General features: G+C 44.1%; 1 protein-coding gene across 2 annotated transcripts in view; it reads right to left on the reverse strand.

The window, feature by feature from the left end:
* Window positions 1–21,774, reverse strand: part of ARHGAP22 (Rho GTPase activating protein 22) — a gene marked incomplete at both ends in the record, with an annotated part of 114,134 nt that overhangs the window by 5,616 nt on the left and 86,744 nt on the right. For both annotated transcript variants that reach the window (XM_084210346.1, XM_084210345.1), the window contains 4 exons: window positions 1,653–1,774; window positions 2,727–2,800; window positions 7,248–7,380; window positions 11,006–11,213. In XM_084210346.1, coding sequence (XP_084066472.1) covers window positions 1,653–1,774; window positions 2,727–2,800; window positions 7,248–7,380; window positions 11,006–11,213 — 537 coding nt within the window. The remainder of the gene's footprint in view (window positions 1–1,652; window positions 1,775–2,726; window positions 2,801–7,247; window positions 7,381–11,005; window positions 11,214–21,774) is intronic.

The following is a 21,774-nucleotide window of genomic DNA, read 5'->3' on the forward strand; positions in this document are numbered from 1 at the left end:
TGTGAATGAAGGAAGAGAACTAAATGTCCTGAAGATAAGGGCATTCCTAACTATTTAGCTGTCAAACTTCAGCTATTTCTATTTGAAATGCATGGGTTAAATTTGAGGAGAGACACAAGTAGATGTCATTATCAGTTTATTTAGGAGACTCAGACTACCCTGAAGCTAAAAAAAAGAGTCTTTCCACTTCTCTGTTACTTTTATCTAACCAACCTCAACTAAATTCTCAACTATAATAAAAACATTGCCAATCCTGCTATAATTATTAAGTCTAAAAATCCAGCCTACATATCCCAATTTTTTCCAGTTCAGAGCTGGGGCAATACAGAATTCTGGGTCAGATCACTGTAGTGTTTTTATATGAAAATGAGGAGAGACCCCAGCACCTGCACATGTGCACCTCCCCACGGTACAGGCACCTCTGGCATCGGATGAGCTGCAGAATGAAACGCCAGAGCTGACCTGAGCCCAAACTCGTTCCCTGTGCCATGAGCAGGGAGCACGCTGCTGCCAAGGCTGTGAGAGCCCTACCAGCGCCGGCCCGGTGGCCACTAGGGGAGGTCCCAGCATCGCACACAGGCTGCTCACAGCTGTGCCCACCAACACTGCTCCTGCACTCCCTGCTCCTCCCGATATCTGCACCTTCTGCACAGCCAGGGGAAGGTGTCAGATGTACCCTTAATAACATGGCCCACAACTCTGAGGTAGGCTTCGAGTCCCTGAACTGCTATAATACATCAGGTCATGCTCTGAAGTTGTCCTGCTGCCTTACAGTGAGTTGCCATCGTGGGAGACGCACCTGCACATGACCTGTGAAGAGCTGAAGGCGCTGCTGCTGCTGAGGCATGACAGCACTGACCTTCTGTGAAGGATTTGCATCACACATAGTACCATGTTAGCTGTCCCCTACAGCTAGGGAGCAGAACCAGAGCCAAATTCAGGCATCCCAGGCACAGCATCTCCATCTGTGCCTAATTAATTAATCAATTCTTTTTGCAGGCTTGCCAAAATCCTACAAAACTTTATGCAAAAACCTTGCTAAAACTTGCACCACAGTAGTTGTCCTTCAGTGCAACCTGGGAGAAGAGCTGTATCCCAGCCCTAGTGTCAGCCTGCTTGATTCACATGGAAGCAAATAATTTTAAAGCTTCAGATTTTTTGCAGCCAAAATTAACTGATTTTCAACTTTTTTTTTTTTTTTTTAATTCTGATCCATGCAGTCTCCTTAGAAGACAACACTTCTAAGACACTTCTAATTGTAGGCACTGTGGCACAGCCAGAACTACAGTCCTCTACTCATGGCTTGGCTGTTCTCTACAGGGAGCACTGGAATGCAGCAATACTAAATGATTGCAGTTTGGTACTTAAGCACAGTCCTTCTGATAAAACAGCTGAGCTTTCATTTTAGCAGTAGGCTCAGAAAGAGTTCCAGGGGCATGGAGGCACCTCCACGTGCTGGAGAGGAGACACACTCACAGCCAGGGGTGAGTAGGATAAGATGCCAACTGGAACATTCCTACAGGCCCTGATGAAAGGGATGGCTTGACTTGTTCTGACTGTGCAGGCAACTGATACAGGCACCAAGGAATGTATGGCTTTCACTTCCAGCTCCAAAATACAGCTGCTGTGCCATCCCCCAGAACAGCACCTACCTTCCATCATGGTCACTGGATCTTCCATTTTGGGCCGCAGAATGTTTGGTCCAAATACTGTAGCCAGGTTCTGGACACTCATCTTGTTAATGCTGGAATGAGCCTGAACTTCGTCAAGGAACCTTGAAAACCCCCCCAGAAAAATCAAAGGAAGAGGGAATTAATAAGTCACTTCTCAGACTAAAAGCATTCAGTTTTGTCCTGATTTCATACAACCCTGACACCTTCAATGATCTGAGGAATTACTGTAGCTTAGATATTCAGTGTAACTGCAGATCCCTCCCAGAGAAGACAGGATGTTTTCTGCCAGAAGTACCCACCTAGCAGTGCTCCAGCCTACTACTGGGTCTGAAAGGACAGATTTTTGCATTTTTATAGGAATTCTCAATTTACATGGATTGACTTTGGCCAATTTTCACTTACAGATATAAGAGAAGTAATAAGTCATCTCCTTCTTGGAGAACTAGCAGCCTGTGGAAAGAGTTTTGTGGTTTGGCTTGAATCTAACAAAACACAGATGACAGAACCATAGAATGGTTGGAGTTGGAAGCAGCCTTCAAAAATCATCTCCTTCCAATCCCCAAATAAAGTGGCATCCCAAAAACTGGGAAAATCAGCAGAGATGAAAGGAGACAAGGCTGTGGGGTCCCTGGTAATCCAAGCGGAAGCCACTACTAACCCCACTTCCAAACCACAGCAAATGCCAGCCTGGCTATTCTGACTGCATCTGCTACTCAGCTCGTGTCACAAATCTTCCAAGTGTGCAGTATCTGGAATAAGTGTCTACCTTTAGTGATCTGTAGGTGCTTCTGAAATAAACAATATAGTGTATTAGTATCATTCATGCCTGATGCCAAGGCTGCAGGTGGCAGCAATTTGCTTGGCTGATCCTCTTGGATAAACCAAGAGCTTCCTTCAGGCAGGCTGCATTCACCTCCACATTTTTTAAAGGAGTTGTAACTTACACTTAAGTGGTGGTTTTTGAATATTCATACTTTCAGAGTATATTATTTGCATAAAAGACAGCCTCACAAAACTTAGAGACTTTTCCAAGAGTTAATTAATTTCACTTACTTGCATATGTATTTGAGGAGGTTGTAGTTGGCTTGGGGCAAATTCTTCACCTGTTTAACCAGTTCCTGGGTACCCTGAGGGACAGGAAAAACGAGAAGCAGAGCTATTAATGTAAATGCTGCAAAGTGGACGTGACCTTCCTTTAGGACTACCTCTTTCCCCAGCCAAATGCTGAACAACAGATAACACAAAGGCTTTCCTTTAGAAGAGGTGCCATCCAGTGTGCTGTGCCTTACCAAAGACCCAATGTCCAGAACTCTATTCTCAGTTCTCAGTGGAAATCCTCCTGTAAACTTTAATTGTTGAGGTCGAAGTCTTCATTTAGCATCGCCTGCCAGCCTTTAAAGCCTGCCTGGCATTGGTACCAGTGTACCAGCAGATGTGCCTTTGCCTATTGGAAACTCAGAGGCACTGAGTGCAGTATAAATACATTGCAGTAATGCTCAGTTGAACAGAGGAAAGTTTTTTCTTGAAAAAGCTAAATGAGTCCAATTCAGCTGCCTCCTTTTTAATGACGTGCTTCCCTTTGCAGTCATTCTGACCTGGGATATACTTCCTCACAAAATTTCTTATTAAAATGTAAGATGACACATCAGCTGAAGGAATGACTTAAACCCCTGAAGCTACTTAAATCCTCTAATGAAAACCTCTGACTCAGGAGGTTATTGTCCTGCCACAATCCCAAGCATCATTTGCTTCTTCCTGTCAATGCTGCTGTTGCCCTGGAGATTTGCTTAGTTTTGGACACAATGAAATCTTTTGTGGAAAAACAGATACCAAAGCACATTTAAGGAAGAGTGATAGCTGTGAACTAAAGATGGAGAAATTCCAGAAGGAAATGGTTCCAAAAAATGCAGCTGAACATTCATTTCAAGCTCTCCTTGAATTTTTAAGAAGTGTTAGGAAGGGAATTCTGTTGGCCAAACTCTTGCAAGGTATTCCTGATTTCTCTGGTCCAGACAAGTCAGAAGGATCCATAGAGCAGTGCCTAGTCCTGCATTCCTCCTTATTACCTTAAATACACAGGTACTTTTTTATTCTGTACATCCCAGCACAAAAAAAAAAAGTTCTCTAATAAAAACCTGAAACTTAAAATTCTTAAAAGCAGTAACCATTTTATAATTCCTTAGCTTAAACACTATGCTTGTTTAATGGTGACAGCAATGGAGACACCATTAAAAGGCCAGTCTCTTCTGAAAATCTCAATCATCTTTTTTCAACTCCTAAAAATTTTTCAGCTGCTACTGATCTGAAGGTTTAGATCAGTTGTTCAGGTCAATCAACTTTCAAGTGACAAGTTTGAACCAGAACTAGGCAAGCTAACAGACCTAACTGCCTGCTGAATTTTGCTCTGTAACCCAATGTATTTCAAATAGGGAAATCGGGATTGTATTTGGCACTGTGTTTCAAGTGCTCTGAATTAAAATGCCATTGGCTTTACTGGATGTAAGAGGAAAACTTTGGAACAGAAACTTAGGCAGCTGTGAACAGAAGGAAACATGACCTAAAGGTAAAAGATGCTACCTGAAAAAAAAAAAATGGTTCTAAGAATTTACAATCCATGCTTTGTCACAAGGAATCTCAGGCACGGTATTACACAGAGAGTATCTTTATATTCATTGAAGTACAAACACCTGACAGGTAAAAAAACTCTCTCTCCTACTGCAGCCTGTATCAGCTCTGCCAGATTTGTCCTGACCACGGCCTGACCAACAGAAGGCAGAGGCTTAGCCTAGGAACACCACAGTGACAGCACAGAGGAAAAGACAAACTTGCAACCCCTGTAGTAACAAACAGCACTGACCATTGCCAGGGTCTGCAGCCCAGCAAGCAACAGAAGCACTGTACTGTTATTTATCATGGGATGTTGCAGAAATAATCTTACCTCCTTGAAAATGCTGCTTTCCAATGAACGATCCCAAACCCAAGGATTTTGCAATGTGTGTAACAGATCAGCACCAATTCAGAGCTTCTAGTTTGGCTGGAAAACTAGCAACACTTTAAATGTTCATAAAGAATTCAGATGCCTCTTTAAAAAAAAACTTCAATACCTGTGTTCAATCCACTGAACTGCTGTGTGCACCTCTAGTGTACAGGTAGCAGTGAAGGCTAAAATAACACCAGGTAAAGGCAGCTCAGACTCAAATGAGTTTTTAGGCTTTTGAAGCTCTCTCTTGCTCTAAATTTTCAAACCCTCCTCCCAATCAGTTGGGATCAGAATCAAATCTTTTCTAATGCTGCAGTCCTATTGAAATACCTGGAGACCTCAGCACCACCCAAGGTCTCTGTTACAGCCCTGCTTGCATTCAAACACCAGAGATCAGCTGGGTGCAGAATGAAGATGAAAAGCAATTTGCATAAAAACTTAGGACAGTACTGGAGCTAGGCTAATAATCACCACAATTATTCCTATCCATAGTCCAAGTGCAGCAGCATGAGGGCCCACAATTTCATCTGACAGGCTATTTTGCCATAGGCAATTCTGGTTTTTTGGGAGTGAGGTGAGGGTAGCCATACTAAACAAAAATTATACTGAGTCCAAAAGTCTCATTCAAAACTTTCAAGTGAAAAATTAAAAGAAAACAGTACTTCAAATAAAACCAGTACAACTACATGTTGTTTCAAAATACCTTTACAAAATAAAGCGTTTGATTTTTAAATTCCCCGCTTACCATTACGTGTTAAAAATCACGGTTTCAGAGAAACCACGTTTGTGAGCAGGGGGATTTTCCATGTGGGAGGCGAGTCAGGCCCCATGGGCCAGGTATGACTTTGTGCTGCATTCTGCTCCACGTGCTACTGTGCACGTACAGCCTCTCCACCCCTGCTGTGTGCACTCCACCTTCCTTTCTAAAAGGTAAACAGCCCACATTGAGGTTCCAGGTTTCCCTGACAAAACCAAAATTGCTTATGTTTACAACAGCACCTTAACAAAACAACTCAGTGCTGTGTTCTGTACGAGCTCATTTTGGCTACCTAGTGCTCCCCATTGCCTTTCTAATCTAAAGAAAATTCTGCCCTGCAAGTTATTTGAGTCTGACCTTGCTCACGCAGATGTTGCTTCCCAAACTGCTGCAGCCTGTGCAGACAAAATTGGGCAAACAACATAGCTAATAAGCTGAGCAGTGATGTACAATTATGTTTGCCCAATTTGGCAGTGTCTCTGCTCTTGTGCAATAGTGCTTAATGGATCCAAAACTTCCCAGTCTGCACATCTTACAACCAAAATCAAACCAGCTCCACTGCCTTTGAAATGCGGCATTTTCTTGTGAAATAACCGCTGTGGGGTCTGTAACACAGCACCCTGCAGAGATGCCCGAGTTCACTAAGGATAAGGCAGAAAATGAGCAAGTTTTGGAGGGAGCAGACACACACCTCTACCTACTAAAATACAGCACTAGTGCACTGGCACCCTGATGTGGCTGTGTCCAGAATGCAAGTACATATCCACGTGTGGTAACATGCTGTGTCATGCACAGAAATTTGTTTTCTCACTGTTGACTAGAGGTTACATTATTTGAGTGTCGTTTGCCTTTTAACCATAAAAAAACTTATAGTGCCATGTATGATCCCTTTGATGCATGCAAACAAGCATCTTCCTGTGGGCATCATAAAGGGCCATCTCCACAGAGCCTTCTGCCACTTGAACTGAAAGTGAACCCCAGACTCACAGTGAGGAACAGTCTTTACAAATTCCACCAGAGACAAAGACAGGACCACACACAGAAAAGGGACAGGACTGTGGACCACAACTTACAAGCCCTCAGGCCTTTGCTTCTTTAGCAAAGACACAAGTAACAGCCTTTGCAGCCTCTAACTTTGTCCTAGAAGGTGGCACCCACATCAGAGCACATCTAATGTGCCTTTGCAATCTGCAAAGGGCTATGGGAGCACCACAATCAAACATATTGCAAATGATCCTGTTCCATGACTGCCACAGACTTGGTAGTTTTTGTCAGCCCTTTCCCTTGCCTGGAAACCAAAGAGAAGAACATCATAAGAAGGTTCTGGCAAAGTATTCATAGCATTATTTCCCCCCCCATTCTAGGATAATATCATAGTCTGCCTTCTCATACAGCCTTTCCTCTAAGAAATACAAAGACCATCGCACTGATCAATGTCTCATCCACCAAAATCTTTGGGAAGGAGAGTATACTGTTCTGATATATAAAATGGAAAACATATATAAAATGGCAAAAGGAGTGACTCCATAGAGCTTATTCGTGAGTGAACAGCAAAGCTGGGAAAGGAACCTAGATTTCCTCCTACATTGCATCTGTTGCCAATTATGCTACACAAGAACTTTGCTCTGAAGAAAGAAGCACCAGGCTACAAGATTGACCTTTTTTTAAAGCAGCAGCCTGTGATAACAGCACCCCATTCCCAGCTTCAGGACAATTCAGTGAAAGGTTCCCAGGGACTCATTAATTTAAATCAAGTTTGAAGAGTTGAGGAAAAAACCTGAACTACGTTGATTCTTGGGAACATTCTCTCAGGAGGCAGATTAGAAGGATCACTGACCTCTCCCTCATCTTTTGAGAGTAGCTGTCCACAAGAAAGAAAGTCTTCGTATTTGGCAAAGGGGATGACAGGCTCTGGCAGCTCTCGAAGGTAAAGCTTCAGGAGGGACGCCACAGTGTGAACATCCGTGTTGCTGCAATAGAGAAGAGGGAAGGAGATTTAGAAACCCACACTACTCCAAAGCTGATGCCTTTTGTTGGGGGTGCAGCAAGGTGCCTCTTAGGGACAAAGCAGGCACATGGAAGGAAGCTCTTCTGCCAGTCATAGGGACTAGGCAGGAAGGTCTGCCTGGGAACAAGGGAAATCTGTTCTGTCAAGATAGAAATGCACCTCAGGTAACACAGGCAGTGGAAGGGATATGCCCAGGATACTGCTTAAGGAAGGGTGACAGTGTGGTTCCTCTGCTAGTGTGGACCAGGAATGTGAGGAATAGTCCAGGCAAGGGCACAGTGATCACACAGCATTGGCAACAGATGCACCCCTGCTCTGTGAAACATAACCTCTGAGTGTCTCACTGATCCTCCCTGACACTCTCCCCAGCCAGCACACCTGTATAGCTGAAGGGCTGGGCTCCCAGATGCCCTGCTCAATCATTCAGAAAAAATGGAGGAAGCTGTATTTCCTCCAGGTCCTCTATTGCCTTTTGGTACGGCTGCCTGGCTCATGGTATCTGGAATTTCCTAGCCCATCTGTTATGATAGGATATCAGCTTTTATTTTCTCTCCCAATCCAGAAACTTCTTTTTCCTCTTCTTTCTCCTTTGCTTTAAAATTGGAGTTGAGGTGTCAGATCCCATGATGAACTCTTTCCAGCTACCCAGCTTCTGGTGTATGGGGGTATCTCTCCCTCATTCCAATTTTCCTGTGGTACAACACTGTTAATCATTGCAGAGAAGCTCCTCAAAGGTTTTGACTGTTGGAAGTCTAAACAGATACTGTCACAGGCTCCTCCCTCCCCACCATTGCCCTGACTGTCTTAAAAGAATTCTGAGAAAAATATATCAGTGAACATTGGGCAAGAGAGCTTCAAATTCTTTCTTCTCTCCAAAAGCTGAATCTCTTCTATTTAGTACGTTTCTTTTTTGGAACACACAGCTAAAAGAAAACTGGAAAAACTACAACAGGAAACAGTCAGCAGATACCACTTACTCCTAATCCTGCTCACGCTATTCCTATTTTACAGCTCCATCATATTTAAGAATATCAGAGTTTTACACAGAGGTTTTCTTCAGCTGATTATAGTGCTTTACAAAGGAGATCAGTACACTTCTTTTTTTTCCCTTTGCTGTGGAGTTTCAGGCATGGATGGTGGATCTGAGTATCCCTGAGAAGCAGAGCCCAGAACAGAGCTTCAGGGCCACGGGCTGCAGTAGCTGTTCCATCCACGATGCCATATGAGATACAGCCAGGCTTTCAGTGGCATGAAAGTGGAACAGGAGCAGACTGCTATAGGTGCTTCCAAAACAGCAACACCGGCCTTTCATAAGAATATTGGAAAAGAAAGCCTTTTAAAATAAATATTTTAATTGTCAGTCATCACAAAGGTTTGATCCATCACGGGGCAGGTGAGCTATAAGCACCTGGGATATCAATGTAGTTTCAAAAGATGTCTAAAAGAACTGACTGCAGCTGGGAAATAAGAAAGGATATTCCTTTCACTGCACCTGATTTGGAAAGAAGCATAAGGGTTTCACACTTCTGCTGCCAAGGTATCCCAGGCAGATACCAGAGATAAGTTGTAGTTACACATGGAGAAAGTTATGGTTGCTAGGAGGAGAAGCATTTCATTAACCAGAGTGGCACTCCCTCTCCCTTACTGCTCTCTGTGACTACAGACGTGTGAGACAGACTGCATGGGGAATGGTGGAAAGAGCAAAGGGCAACAACTGGGACACTCTCCATTTTCCACTGCTCAGGTACTCCAAGTTTGCTTCCTTTGATTCTGCACTGAACCCTTCTGTTGCATTCCACACTGACTGCACACAAGGCAGGCATTCCTTCCTGGAGGTCCTTAGTGCCTCTCTTAAAGGGGAGGCTTAGCACTGATCTGTTAGCCAGTGCAAATACCTGTGGAAATGAAGGTGCTTTCTGCACCTGAGCTGGGGTAAGGCACTGCCAGAGGTTGCTGTGGATGCCCCATCCCTGGAAATGTTCAAAGCCAGGCTGAATGGGCTCTGAGCAACCTGATCTAGTGGAAGGTATCCCTGCCCATGGCAAGGGGCTTGAAGGAGATGAACTTTAGGATCACTTACAATCCAAACCATTGTACAATTGTATTTTGCTTTAAAAATGCTGAGTGGAGGCTTGGTTTATCTACATAACAAAGAAGTTATATAAGGCTAAAGTAAAACTTGAAACTGAAACTTTCACTCCTAATTAATTCCTTCTGTAGATACTCCTGTTCCACAGTGTAAGCACTGAATTAAGATAATTCTAATTCTGAACTAGAACACCCAGACATTCAGTTAAAAATACAAAGGTTTTGTTTAAGAAAAAATTAACTGAGAAAATTTGATGATTTCAAACTTATTTTTTCATGAAAATATTTCTAAATGTTTGACACTTCCATTTAGGGAGCAAATACTGTTTGTGGTTAGGAATCAAAGAAAGGAGGATGGGTGGTCTGGGAAGCAGAGGGAAGGGAAGAATTAGAAGAATGTTCCAAATAAACTCTGAAGATATACTTCCCAAGATGAGACCAAACACTGTTTCTGCCCACGCAGGAGACAGTGCTAGCTCTTCCTGCAGTGGTAGGCAGGGAAGGGAAGGGATTGGCAAGGTTGAGACGGGCTGCAGGTCAGGAGAAGCAATCCCCCAAGGTTCATGTCCTGGTAATACACCAGATGCCATCACCTGGAAAATCTGGGCCAGTGAGTACCAGCAAGAAATGATGCCAGGCCTCCAAGACAAGATCCCAGATCTGATCTCATTTATGGACCTGTGATGGAGATCAGACCAGATCTACACAACACCCTTGGATCCAAATATCCCTGAAGTTCAAGGTCTCTGTTAGGGTCAAGCCCTATTTCACAAAGGGCTATTAAGCTTTGCACAAAGCTGACCTTCACTCCAGGCAGGATGTACTCATGACAGAGTGGATGAAATGTTAGTTACAGGGTAAGGACAGCTGTTGACAGCATTCATCTTTCTGATCATCTGACTGCCTGAGGGCCAATGTAGAGACAGCAGAGCTGAGAGCTGCCCTTCCCTTGCTGCCCTCGGATGGAGCGCTCAGAGACAGGGCTGGCACTCCTCCCGTAGGAACCAGTATTAAACTGAGCATCTACAAAACAGCTGCTGGCATAAAGGCCAGGTAAACCATGTAGATGGTGGTGACTACTCTGAAACCTGGTGACAAAGGAAGAGTCAAGATATTGCTCCAGGCAGATCTGCTGGGAGAGTGCAACATCTGAAAACAGTACATCACCTAGTTCACCTCTGTCACACCCCTTTCTCTGATGGGATCCCACCAACCTCTGAGTTTGCTGTACCCAAATCTAGCAATGATTTTCATTCAACATGTGCTAAAGCTGAAACACTGGAGGAGCCCCACACAGACCAATGAGCTCTCCTCCACCACTGAGCTGAATGAAGGCCTCCACACCCACCACCAGGTGGGAGAAAGCTCCATCAGTGCTTTAACAGAGAGAATGACAGTGTGGAAAGAGCACGCAAGCTAGGATTGCCGCTGCAGGGACACTCCTGGCAGATTTGACACGTCACAGCTCCACCAGCCTGAATTTGGTGATGCCAACTCACCTGTCAAAAAGGGGTTTCTCTCCACAATCAAAAGAATCCTGCAGATCTTTGACAAGGTTGGCCTGTCCGGGCATGCGGAAGAGCCCCTCCTCGGTGAGCCCCCGCTCGCGGATGAAATCCACGCACTGCTCCACCAGCAGCGGGGCCAGGCGCTGCCCATACTTCCGCTCGTACTGCACCGTGTCCTCCAGGCGCTGCCCAAAGATCCCTGCCGCCAGAGAGCAAGAGAGACACCTGGGGTCAGCTCAACTCTGCCACAGCTCCTGCTTGGGGCACAGGAGGGAAGCTCTCACATGGAGGGGCAGCCTTTTCAAGGTCCAGTTTCTAACAGACTCTGAAGAATAAAGCTATTTTAAAAAAACAAGAGGTACATGATGAATTTTCTTTTTCTGCTTAACAGTGCTTCAAACTCCTCTCTGCCCTAAGCTGGTTTGTATCTCATACACAAGGAAGGTGGGCTTAAGGTTATGTTTATGGTTATCCACAGCTGTGCTGGATTTAGATTAAGTAATTATACTTTTACTGCGGCTCCCGTCCCAAGAAGACCAAAACAAAGGCTACATTGACTTTATGGGGCACATGTCCTTGCTGCATGCACCCACTGCTTAGGCTGCCACACAGCTGCCCTCCCCTAGACTGCAGCTGGCCAGCCCAACAGGCAGCAATGCCACTGGGGATTGCTAACACAGCTCTGCTAATACAGCAGAGTACAGCTGTCAACATTAAAACTGGATATTGATATCTTCCACCATCCTGGCAGACTCTTTCTATTTCTTTTCCTTTCATTAAACTTACTGAATGAAAATTTAAAATGAAAAAGAAAAAAAAACTGTAAAAATCACACAAAATCCATTCCTACTAAAAATTGTGTCCTTTATCTCTTGCATCTTGAAAGTATCAGAAGCACCTATTCTGCAAAACCAGACTGGCCTGGGTTAATTCTTTAGTCAGATCTACTGTAGATATATATCATTAAGTATGAAGCACTGTCTGTTTCTTTGGGGACTGTGAAGTACCTGGCCAATACCAGCTGCTGAATGCCACTTGTCTGGCATCAGATTTTTCAGCAACAAGAAGGGGCTCAGGCTGTGTAAGCCAGAGATCTTAGTTCAACCCCTATTACTAGGAGACTGCTCCATATAAAAGGGATGAGTTCAGAACTCATCTCAGTGAGTTCACTCTAATTCTGAAACTCTAATTCTAGGACCCTACAATGTTTGGTGGAGTAAGAGAAGAGAGCATCCAAGTTAATGTTGTTTTGGCAATAAAAATTCAGTAAGTGAGGGAGTCCCAGAATCTACTCGCAGAATTTCAGAATCTACTCTCAGAATGTCAGATTAAACCAGACCAGAGCAGGTAGGAAATTCTATTCAGGGATTTTTCAAAGCTACAAGAAGTTTTCTATAGATATCAAGGATCTTTAGATCATTCATTCAGCACTCAGTTAAACCTGCAGGTCTGGAAAAAAAAAAAAAAAAAGAGCAGCATGCAATATTGGAGTCACACTGTTTCACACCCAATAGCCAGAAGCAGTGTTCACACCAGGCCAGGGAATTTGGTAGTTTCTGAAGGCTCCACTTACCTTCCCTCACTAGTGACCATGTCTTCCTCTTTTTTTTTTTTAGTGCTACATTCATGAGAGGCTGGTAAGTCCTGGTTGGACATTCCCTAACCATCCATCACTGCTCTTCATAGGAGACACCATGTCAAACCATACCTGCTTTCTATATTCAGTCCAAGCCTGCTGAATCCTCAGTGAAACAAAACTTCATTATCAGGTTCAACTCACTGAACAAAAGATGCAAGAAGAATCCTGAAGCCCAATTTCCTTTCCCTGCCTGTTTGTTATACATCAGAAGACAGAAACTTTCCTTACCCCACAGCCTACACAACTGCATTACAGTATCAAAGCTGGAGGGCCATGAAAAGTCTCAAAGGAAATTCCCTCATCCTGGCAGGAGAGCATGCCCTGGAGCATGGGAGTGACTTATCTTTATCACTGTATATGTTGGGTTTATTGCAGAGTAAAGGTTTTACTAGTTCTTATTGCTAATCTCTGAGTTTTCACTGAGTTGGGTGCCTCTGAAGTCAGTTTCTAGGAAAGAGAATCTCTTTCTGCTTTTGCACGGATTGCTTTATAATCCCATCAGGTAATCCCTGCTGTCAGGATGGGGCATACCTATTTCCTTAAAATGATACATGTTGTCCACTTTTCCAGATGCAAGACATATAAATTCAGGGAGGTCAGGACGTGGCATGTGTCAGGGCAATAGCAGCCCTCTTTTCTCAAACCCCTACTGGCTGAATCTGTTTCCTAATGGGTCTGTCTAGAGAAAACTCTGGGAAGAGAGGTAAATGCTCTGCATTCCCCAGGCATAAAGCACTTGTACAATGTTCTTCTATAAGCTCATGTTCTGATATTCTACACTTAGATCAAGGACAAAGGCAGTGTCAGACACACACATAAGCAAGCACAGGCAGAACAAGTGCATGCATAATCTCCATTGAAGAGAATCTACTTTTCCCCAGCCTTGACTGGTCTGTGATCAGCAACATCTCTAATGCATTTCAGGCAGCATCAGTCCTTGCCTTCACAGTCAACGTGGATCACAACAGCAAGAGCTTTCTGTAGGTGCAATCTACAGTGAGTGACTTCTGGAGGCAGGAGGACTACAGTCAAACAGAGACCACCAACACAGAGATTAAGGAATGAGATGCTAAGGTAACAGAGACAGAAGGGTGAGCTCCTTTGAGACTCAGATGGAGCAGCAGATGGACCCTTCACAAACACAGTACCACCCTCACTGTGGGCGTCTCCTGCACAGCCAGATGCTGGGGATCCCATCTTTCCTCCTCACACATAAAGGTCAGTAACACTTTTCTCCTTGATGAAAACAACAATCTTTGGGGAAATAAAGGCATTGAAATATTCTTATACTGCAGTATTCCTTACCCCCCTTCAGACCATTACAAATAAGTAACAAGAAAACCAGGCCTGAGTTGGCACAAGCATGGGTTTCTTCTTGTGTGACAGTGTCTGCTGAAGGGCTGTGCTAGTGAGATCACACAGTCTGTACAGGTAATTTTTGGTGGGAAGAGGACTCATGTCATTGCCAGGGTGAGAGGCTTCTTGCAGCCCAGCTCTCTCTCAGCTGCCTCCCACCCAGGTTTGGCAGCCCCACTCCAACCCAACTCCAGTTGCAGATCTATGCCTTTCGTTCTCCCTTGAAATTGAACCCTAATTTTCCAGAGAAGCATTAGAAAGGATCACCAAACATTGCTCAGACAAAGAATTTCACCCAAGATAAGTCTTTTGCTAACTGCAGCTTTCCCTTTGTTACATTTTTCAGTCACACTGCAGCTCCACGCTTTTCTTTTTCTCTATCCAACTTTTTTTTTTCGCTGAGCCATAAGCAAGGACCACCAGAGATGCTGCTCAGAAGGAGGACTGCACCCAGGCTGTCTTTTGGCAGTAAGAGCATTATAATTGGAGCAAAGAGAGAAAAAGCACAAGAGCTGCAGTTAGTGGGACTGAAAAGCTGGCTTTGGAGAAATTGCTCATCTGTGCAGCGGCTGCAAAACTTGTGCATGGCTTAGAAAAGAAAAATATTATTAAGATAGGTAGAAAGAGCAATCGAAAAGTTATTTATGGAGTGGGGCTGGAAAGGTTCTGTCAAAAGGAAGTCTGAGATGCTGACAGTTCCAGGCTTGCAATCTGGGCATCTGCTTGATGAAGTTGGGGAGAATTATCACTTGGACCCTCTCAGTCGACTTAGCAGATGTCTCCCAGTGCCACACAGGGCAAACTGAAGAACTGGGGTTCTGTGTCTCTGTATCATTCATCTCATTTCTGTCAGGTCTCAGAGCTTGTAAAAGTGATGTAGTTTAATGTGCCTGAAACTCCCAGTGTATGACAACACCTCCAGTTTGGACAGGGACTGGCCTGCCTTGCAAGGAGAAGCAATGTGGAGCCAGTCACACACAGCCTCATCTGCCGGCTCCTCAAGGCACAGGCCTGTTTTTAATCACTGGGCCCTGCAGCTCAGACTGAACTTGGCAGCGCTTCACTCCATTTGATGATCCCGCTGGAAGACATTAAAGTCTTTTTCTTCATTCTAAAGAAGGGGAGCCAGTGCCATCTAGTCACAGTCCAGACAGTGTTAAGCTGGAAATAAAGCCAAAAGTTTACTAGCAACCTAAGGGTTAACTTTCCTTGTCATACCCTTATCTATAGCTAGGCCCTTTTGTTTGATTTCAAAGCAGAAAAAAACTCCAGCATGCCTGGAACCACATCCTTAATCTCAGAAAGATTCAAGAGATACTAAAAAAATGAGCTAGCAGAGCTACAGAATTTCTTTCCTCTACTCCAACAAGCTGCCTCTGTTCTTTAAAGGTTTAGGTGACTCTTTGTGGAAAAAGCAAGCCAGGAATGATGTACTGACTAAGACACAGACAGGCTCTCTGTCCTGGCCTGAACAGCTCACCCACCAGCTTCAGGCATACAAAGCCTATACATTCAGCTATGCTGTCCAGACATGCAGTGGGCAGGAAAATATATGCTCTCTGCTACATTTTTCCTCATCATAGGCACTGAGTTCAACCAAAATAAACTAAAGACAGAGATAAAGTCACTTTTTGAGTAGATTTTCTTCATACGGAAGACTGAGGACGCCGCATCTGCTTAAAGTGTGAAAAGTCCAGGCACACCTACGTCAGCTGTATGTGCAGCTTATTCCACACACGTTAAAAGATGTGTGGGAAGATAATCAGGCTTACACCTGGATGCTGCTCTACAGCAGCACACACACCCGCGCACGCATGTGGTGCCTCACAGACAGGCAGTTTATGGATATGAAGATTGTGTACGTGCTCACCTGCACAGGTAAGTGCCTGCTTTTACCTTCCCACTTTCATGCTTAAGTTCCCATTTATCTGTCCCTCTCACACATGAAAGCGCTGAGAAAAAATCACGGGCAGACATTCAGAGATGCCTGTGTTTCCACAGCACAAAACACACACAAATCTTTAACTTGTTTCCCCTCCCCTAGCCCACCCAAGCACAGACTACGTGAATTATTGCAGCGGCAACAGAAAAAGGAGTTTCATGGTAGGAGCCACGTGTACTAAAAAAGGTAGTCCTGAACAACTAAACAATTGACTACAAGAATAGGGGGGAAAGAAAGGAGGCAAAAGACAACTAGGAATCAAAAAAAATTGACAACATATCTTGCCCACAGTCACACAAATGAGTCTGTGGTACAACTTGGTGTCTTCTGACCCCGTTCCCACAAAGAGCAGTGTCCATATACTAGAAGCTGATTGCTCTCATCTACATACATCCATTTAAATATTCTGTACATATGAAATAGAAACACCTCTCCCCAGAACTATCTTCACATGCCAGCTTGGTATCCAGTAGTATTTTTGGCCATAGACTGTGTCCTTCCCACTCCTTCCCCCTTTGAAAAGTCAGCTCCTATTTTAGATTCTCAGCCTCTGTCTAAGGCTACACTTAAATTTATCTGCTTTTCCTCTAGCAAAAGAAAACCATAACAAAACTAACCTCCGGAAAATCATCTCATACCTCTCGTTCTTGTGCAGCACTCCGCTACATGACAGGCACTGAGCTTCAAGCAGAAACCAGGCAGTGTCAGACAGCAGGAGCGGCAGAGAAAGAAAGTCCTGACTTCAGGCATCAGACACATTCTGAGTCCCAGCACTGGCAGCTTTCCATTCACCCAGCGCTACGGAGCACGGAGCAGCCGATCTGCCCTGGGAGATAATCTCGGCAGCACATCTGGTCTTAGCTCCACAACTCGGCATTAATTATGACTTGTGCAGAAAGCATTTGAAATATCCAATGAGCTGCAGAGCTCCCCGGCTCGCTCCGCGCGGGGAAGGAGAGAGGAGAAAGACAGGCAGGTAGGGTCTTGCCCACCCTCGAAGCAGCCGCCAATGTAAACAGCAGCTAAGTATGGGTCACAAGTTTTAACAAAGGCATCCCCCATCGGCTCTGTAATATATTCATGCTCTAATTGCTTGTCAGATCTATTCTAGATAGCTGGAAAAGCTGAGCAACAGTTGCTGTCTGCGTGCCACACTTTGGATCCTTCCTGATACAGGCAATACAATATTACTGTGCTGCAGACAAACCGGTGCCCTGGTCTGGCCTCCCATCTGCTTTCAAAGCGACAGGAGCAGAAACCTAGTTTTGGAGGGGAACATTTCCCCGTAGTAGCCTCAGCATGCTCTGAGAGTACCTCCACAGCTCTGGGACATGCTGGAAAGTCTAACAAAGCTTAGGAAAAGCTACTCTCCTTGACCTGCACAGGTTTTTTGGCGCTTACTGCCTCTGCTTTAGCTCTTTACAGAGAAGTTGCCTGAATTAATAGCTCAGCTGAATGACTGGTAGAGGAAGGGGCTACAACTCCCTACATGTGAACAAATACCCAGGCACTTTACTTGCAGGAAAACACTCACCCCCCCTTCAACTCTTGCTCTCAGGGTAAGAAGCCTGTCATTAACAAAAACGCTTACCATGCAATGCCCTGTGCAGTTATACAGAGGTCAGGCCACCACTCCATTCACAAAATGCACTCATGTGACTGCAGATCTGCAGCAGTCACCATGCAAAACCCTCGCACCAGGCTTCTGAGCAATTTTATCACTATTAGCTAGTTAGAGAAAACTTCTCCCTCCGCAGGAAAAAAAAAAAAAACAACAACAAAAAAGCCCTCTCTGAAGCCCTCTCTCTCATCTGCTTTGGCTGTTAAAAGGTCTGTGGTCACTATATAGAGCACATTCACCTGAACTTAGTGGCCCACCCCTTGCCCACTCCTGAAGAACAGAGTGCTTCTCACCATAAGTGAAGGGAGAACCAGGACCAAAGGCTTTGGTTCTTGAACATGGTGTGATTCTTAGAGCTGTCGTGTGCAGGGTTAGAAGCTGGGACTTTAATGATCTTAGTGAGTCCCTTCCAACTAAAATACTCTATGACTGGCAAGACAGTAAGGTATTCCTTAGCTATTTAAGGTATACCCTAAGTAGCATGGTTCTGCACAGCTAGACACCAGAATGGAATCCCAGTCAATACACCAGACAGTATTTAAAGCACACTAAAGAATATTTAGAAAGTGATGGAAATCCTTAAAGCCAAGGCACAAATGAGGTCCTCAGTATTCTTCACCCTTTTATTATCCTCTCTTCCCCGTTGGTGAACACAGCAGGCTGCAGGTTAGGGAGAGCCTGCCCACAATGCTAACTGGTGAGCACAACAAATCTGCTTTCCAATGGCTGAGATGTCACCAGAATTTCTGGCACTATTTCCTGGAACAGCACCTCAAGTTCTGCCACATCTGCTAATAACATTATGGAGCCTAGGACTCAGTGTTTGGGATGGGAGCACAGGAGATAGCAAATGCAGACTTTTGTTCTTCCATTCACTTCTCCATTTCTGTTTTCCATCTCTCAGAACTCAGGAACAAGGAGGTATCCAACGAAATAGAAAGTCATGCAGTTGAACATGGCTATTGTTATACCCGAAGTGTAGTTAATCTGTGAAATTCACAGCCTCTCTGTGGCCAAGGACCCACCATGACTAAAGCATGATCAGACTTCAGAAGAACTTACAATGCTGTAAGATGATGAAGCTGATGCAAACTCTTCTCCAAAGAGCAAACACAGCTCTCTGGTGAGAAAAAAAATCTGGAGCACGGGCTCGCTCACATAGGCATCAGAACTGAAACAGAAAATGGGATCTGCTTCAGTGCTGTTCCCTGCACAAGGTAACTGCAGCTATAGGTGTCCTGTGACAGCAACACTGTGCTACACACTCCACAAGTAGCACCTGTCTTCCTATATGCAACTCTCAAACCTTTTAAAAACATGGAGTTAAAATTCATGACTTAGACTACAGAATATGATGAGGCTGGAATAAAAATCACTATATATATATATACACACACACACACATAATTTTTCTTCTGTGTTTTGAATTTGCAAATCACACTTGGATCCTGCTTTCTCTATTAACCACATTTATCAGAAATGAAATCCAAGGTTCACACATAATCACTGGGCTGCAGGGGCTGCAGGATCCAGAAGTATACTTGATCCTACAATTGTAGCAACATAATCCAAAGAATTTGCCACATTGCATAGATCACGAAAACTTCCACCTGGAGATCTCCCTATACACATATGCCAAGGAGAGAATGGGTAATGGAGACTGAACTCCCTCTAACCCCACTGGTACAAAGATCCTTAACTGTAGAGAAGTTTGGCAGCTCTCATTTTCTAAGAAACAACTTAGGTTTATAAAATTGTTCAGACATTACATCCCCCATGAACTTGCTGCTGGGGAGCTCGAGGCATTTTCTTTCCCAGTGTCATTGCAGGCAGAGAGCCCCAGCACTGCTCTCCTGAGCTAGCACTGCTGCAGTTATTCTGGGGCAGGTACCAGAACAGAAGAAAGCATGCTGCCTTTGCACATCACTACAAGCCTCGAGATTGGCTGGAAAGCTCACTACAGCTCACACAACCTCTGAAAATCCAGGGATGTTTCAGGCTTGGCATCTAACTCAGGTGAAATTCAATCTTCGGTCTGGTTGCAACAGACAGGAGTGGTGAACCTGCTTGAACTCAGAGCATTTCTCCTCATCTCTGACTGTGAGCAAACTTCTTGGCTTGCACAGCTCCAGCAAGTGCCCATGGGGTGTGTGTATTTTTAGATGCTGGCTTAGAGGATTAGCTAATATACAGGTACACTCAAGCAGATCTGAGGGAACTCAAATCCAGGAAATTGCTCTATTTGTACAGAAAGGGCCTAGTATCAAGGTTAGAGCCATAGTTGAAGTTCCCTATTTTACAAGAAGGTTGAATCTTGTGCAGACTCATTTTTTAACCCAGGTAAACCTGGGCACTTGAACATCTTTTATCTGCTGAAAGCTGGCAGTGAACTGGTTAGAGGTGATCAATCACAGAGCTGAACCCAGCGGGAAAAGCTTCAGCACTAATGTCTTCTGTACAGAAATTCTCCCATTTCCTCCCTCTCCAAGCACTTTGGTCAGATCCTTCCCTGACCAAAATTATGTCCCCACACCCCTCATCAGCTCTGTGCTGGCATCTCGACCCTTACTGGGGAAATTAAATCTTTTGAGGGTAAACAGGCTTCTGTTTACTGACTGATAAAACAGTTCACTCTGGGTTAAAGATTTGCAAATAGCTGTGCTCACCTTTCTACCACAGTAGATTCTTCTTAACCTGTGTGATGTGTCTTCCCATCTCTCTAAAGTATGCCAGGAAAGGAAATGACTAAGCAGCACTGTAACTTACCCAATGATGGACTGACCAGTTTATGCTCCAAACTGAGATTGTAACTGTGCTCACAGAGAAAAACAGACTGAAACATCACTTAACCACAGCATTCTGAATCCAGAGCCAACCCCCTGTGTTTATTGCTCTATTTCTCTCTAAAGAAAGGCAAGAGCATTTAGAGAAGAAAACAGCAAGAGCAGCTAAAAATGCCTTTTATCAAAGCAGTGATCTGGACCAACATGCCCTGGACACCTTCTTTCTTCCCACATCCTAAGATCATATTTTACAGAATTTTTACTTATTGGCCCTTACATATGTCTCTCTATGTTTAAAAGACATCTTCTATATGACTGTCTGAAGCTGTCTGTAGAAAGCACTCGATCAGCAGGTCACCTCTTTCAAGTGGTGCTGCTTGTTGGTGCCCCCAGTGCACAGGAAAGCTTTACAAAACTTCTGGGTGTTGGTAAGTAAAAAATAGTTATGACATAGTGTAATTGTTGCTACCAGTGTCTTATCAGTAGAGATGGATTCCAGCTCTGGGTTCAAAGGAAAGGGTCACGGAGTCTGAAACCTCTAGTATGGAATAAAATTACTCACCTGGATTTCTGGCCATCCTGGAACCTGGCAGGGACTGTGATCCAGACTCACAGCCAACATTTAGCACATTAGGCGCTTTTATCCACTCAGAAAGCCAGACAAGCCTATGTCCTGAAGCTTTTCCATATCCCAAGCCTCCCCGTATCCCTGGGTTGATAACCTAAGCACAGTCATGCATCGAGGTGCAGACAGGATGAACACCAAACACATGGATGTTTATCCAAATCAAACTTCATCATAAATATCTCAGTCAGTCTCTAACCTTCAAATCAATTGTAAAACTCACTACCAGCTCAGCCGTATATGGTTTCATTTTGTTGCATCCTCAAACTCAATCAATGATGAAAATCTGTTACCTAACTCCCATATATTTATCTTTATCGTCCACTGTCTAGATAAAATCCTCACCAACTTACAGCTGCACCACCCAAGCAATAAGGTCATTGTCCAAGTTCCAGCAACAGCAGAACCTGACAAGCTGTGCTTGGGAAAGGGGCAGCATTTAGCTACTATTTGTAAAGTAGGTAAAACAGTTCAGTAAATTTGCAAGCCTTTGAAGAACACTTCTAGATATGGTAAAGAGCTGAATGTTCCCTTCTCTAACCCACAAGTGAGAAAACAAAAGGGAAATTGTAAGTTCAGTTATATGATTATGAATCAGAAGAAAAAAGGAGCAATGGTGGATGGAAGAAGTATAACATTAGAAAGAAAATAGGAAAAAGAGAGACAGGGTGAATTCATTTCTTCTCAATTCACAAATGGTTAAAATTGCAACTTGTGAGGAGCTGACTACTGTTCCCTTTCATTCAGTAATCACATATCCTCATAACATCCATCTAAGGATTAATACACAGAAA

This window comes from Fringilla coelebs (genome assembly GCF_963513975.1).
Source record: "Fringilla coelebs genome assembly, chromosome: 8".
Lineage (NCBI taxonomy): Eukaryota > Metazoa > Chordata > Aves > Passeriformes > Fringillidae > Fringilla > Fringilla coelebs.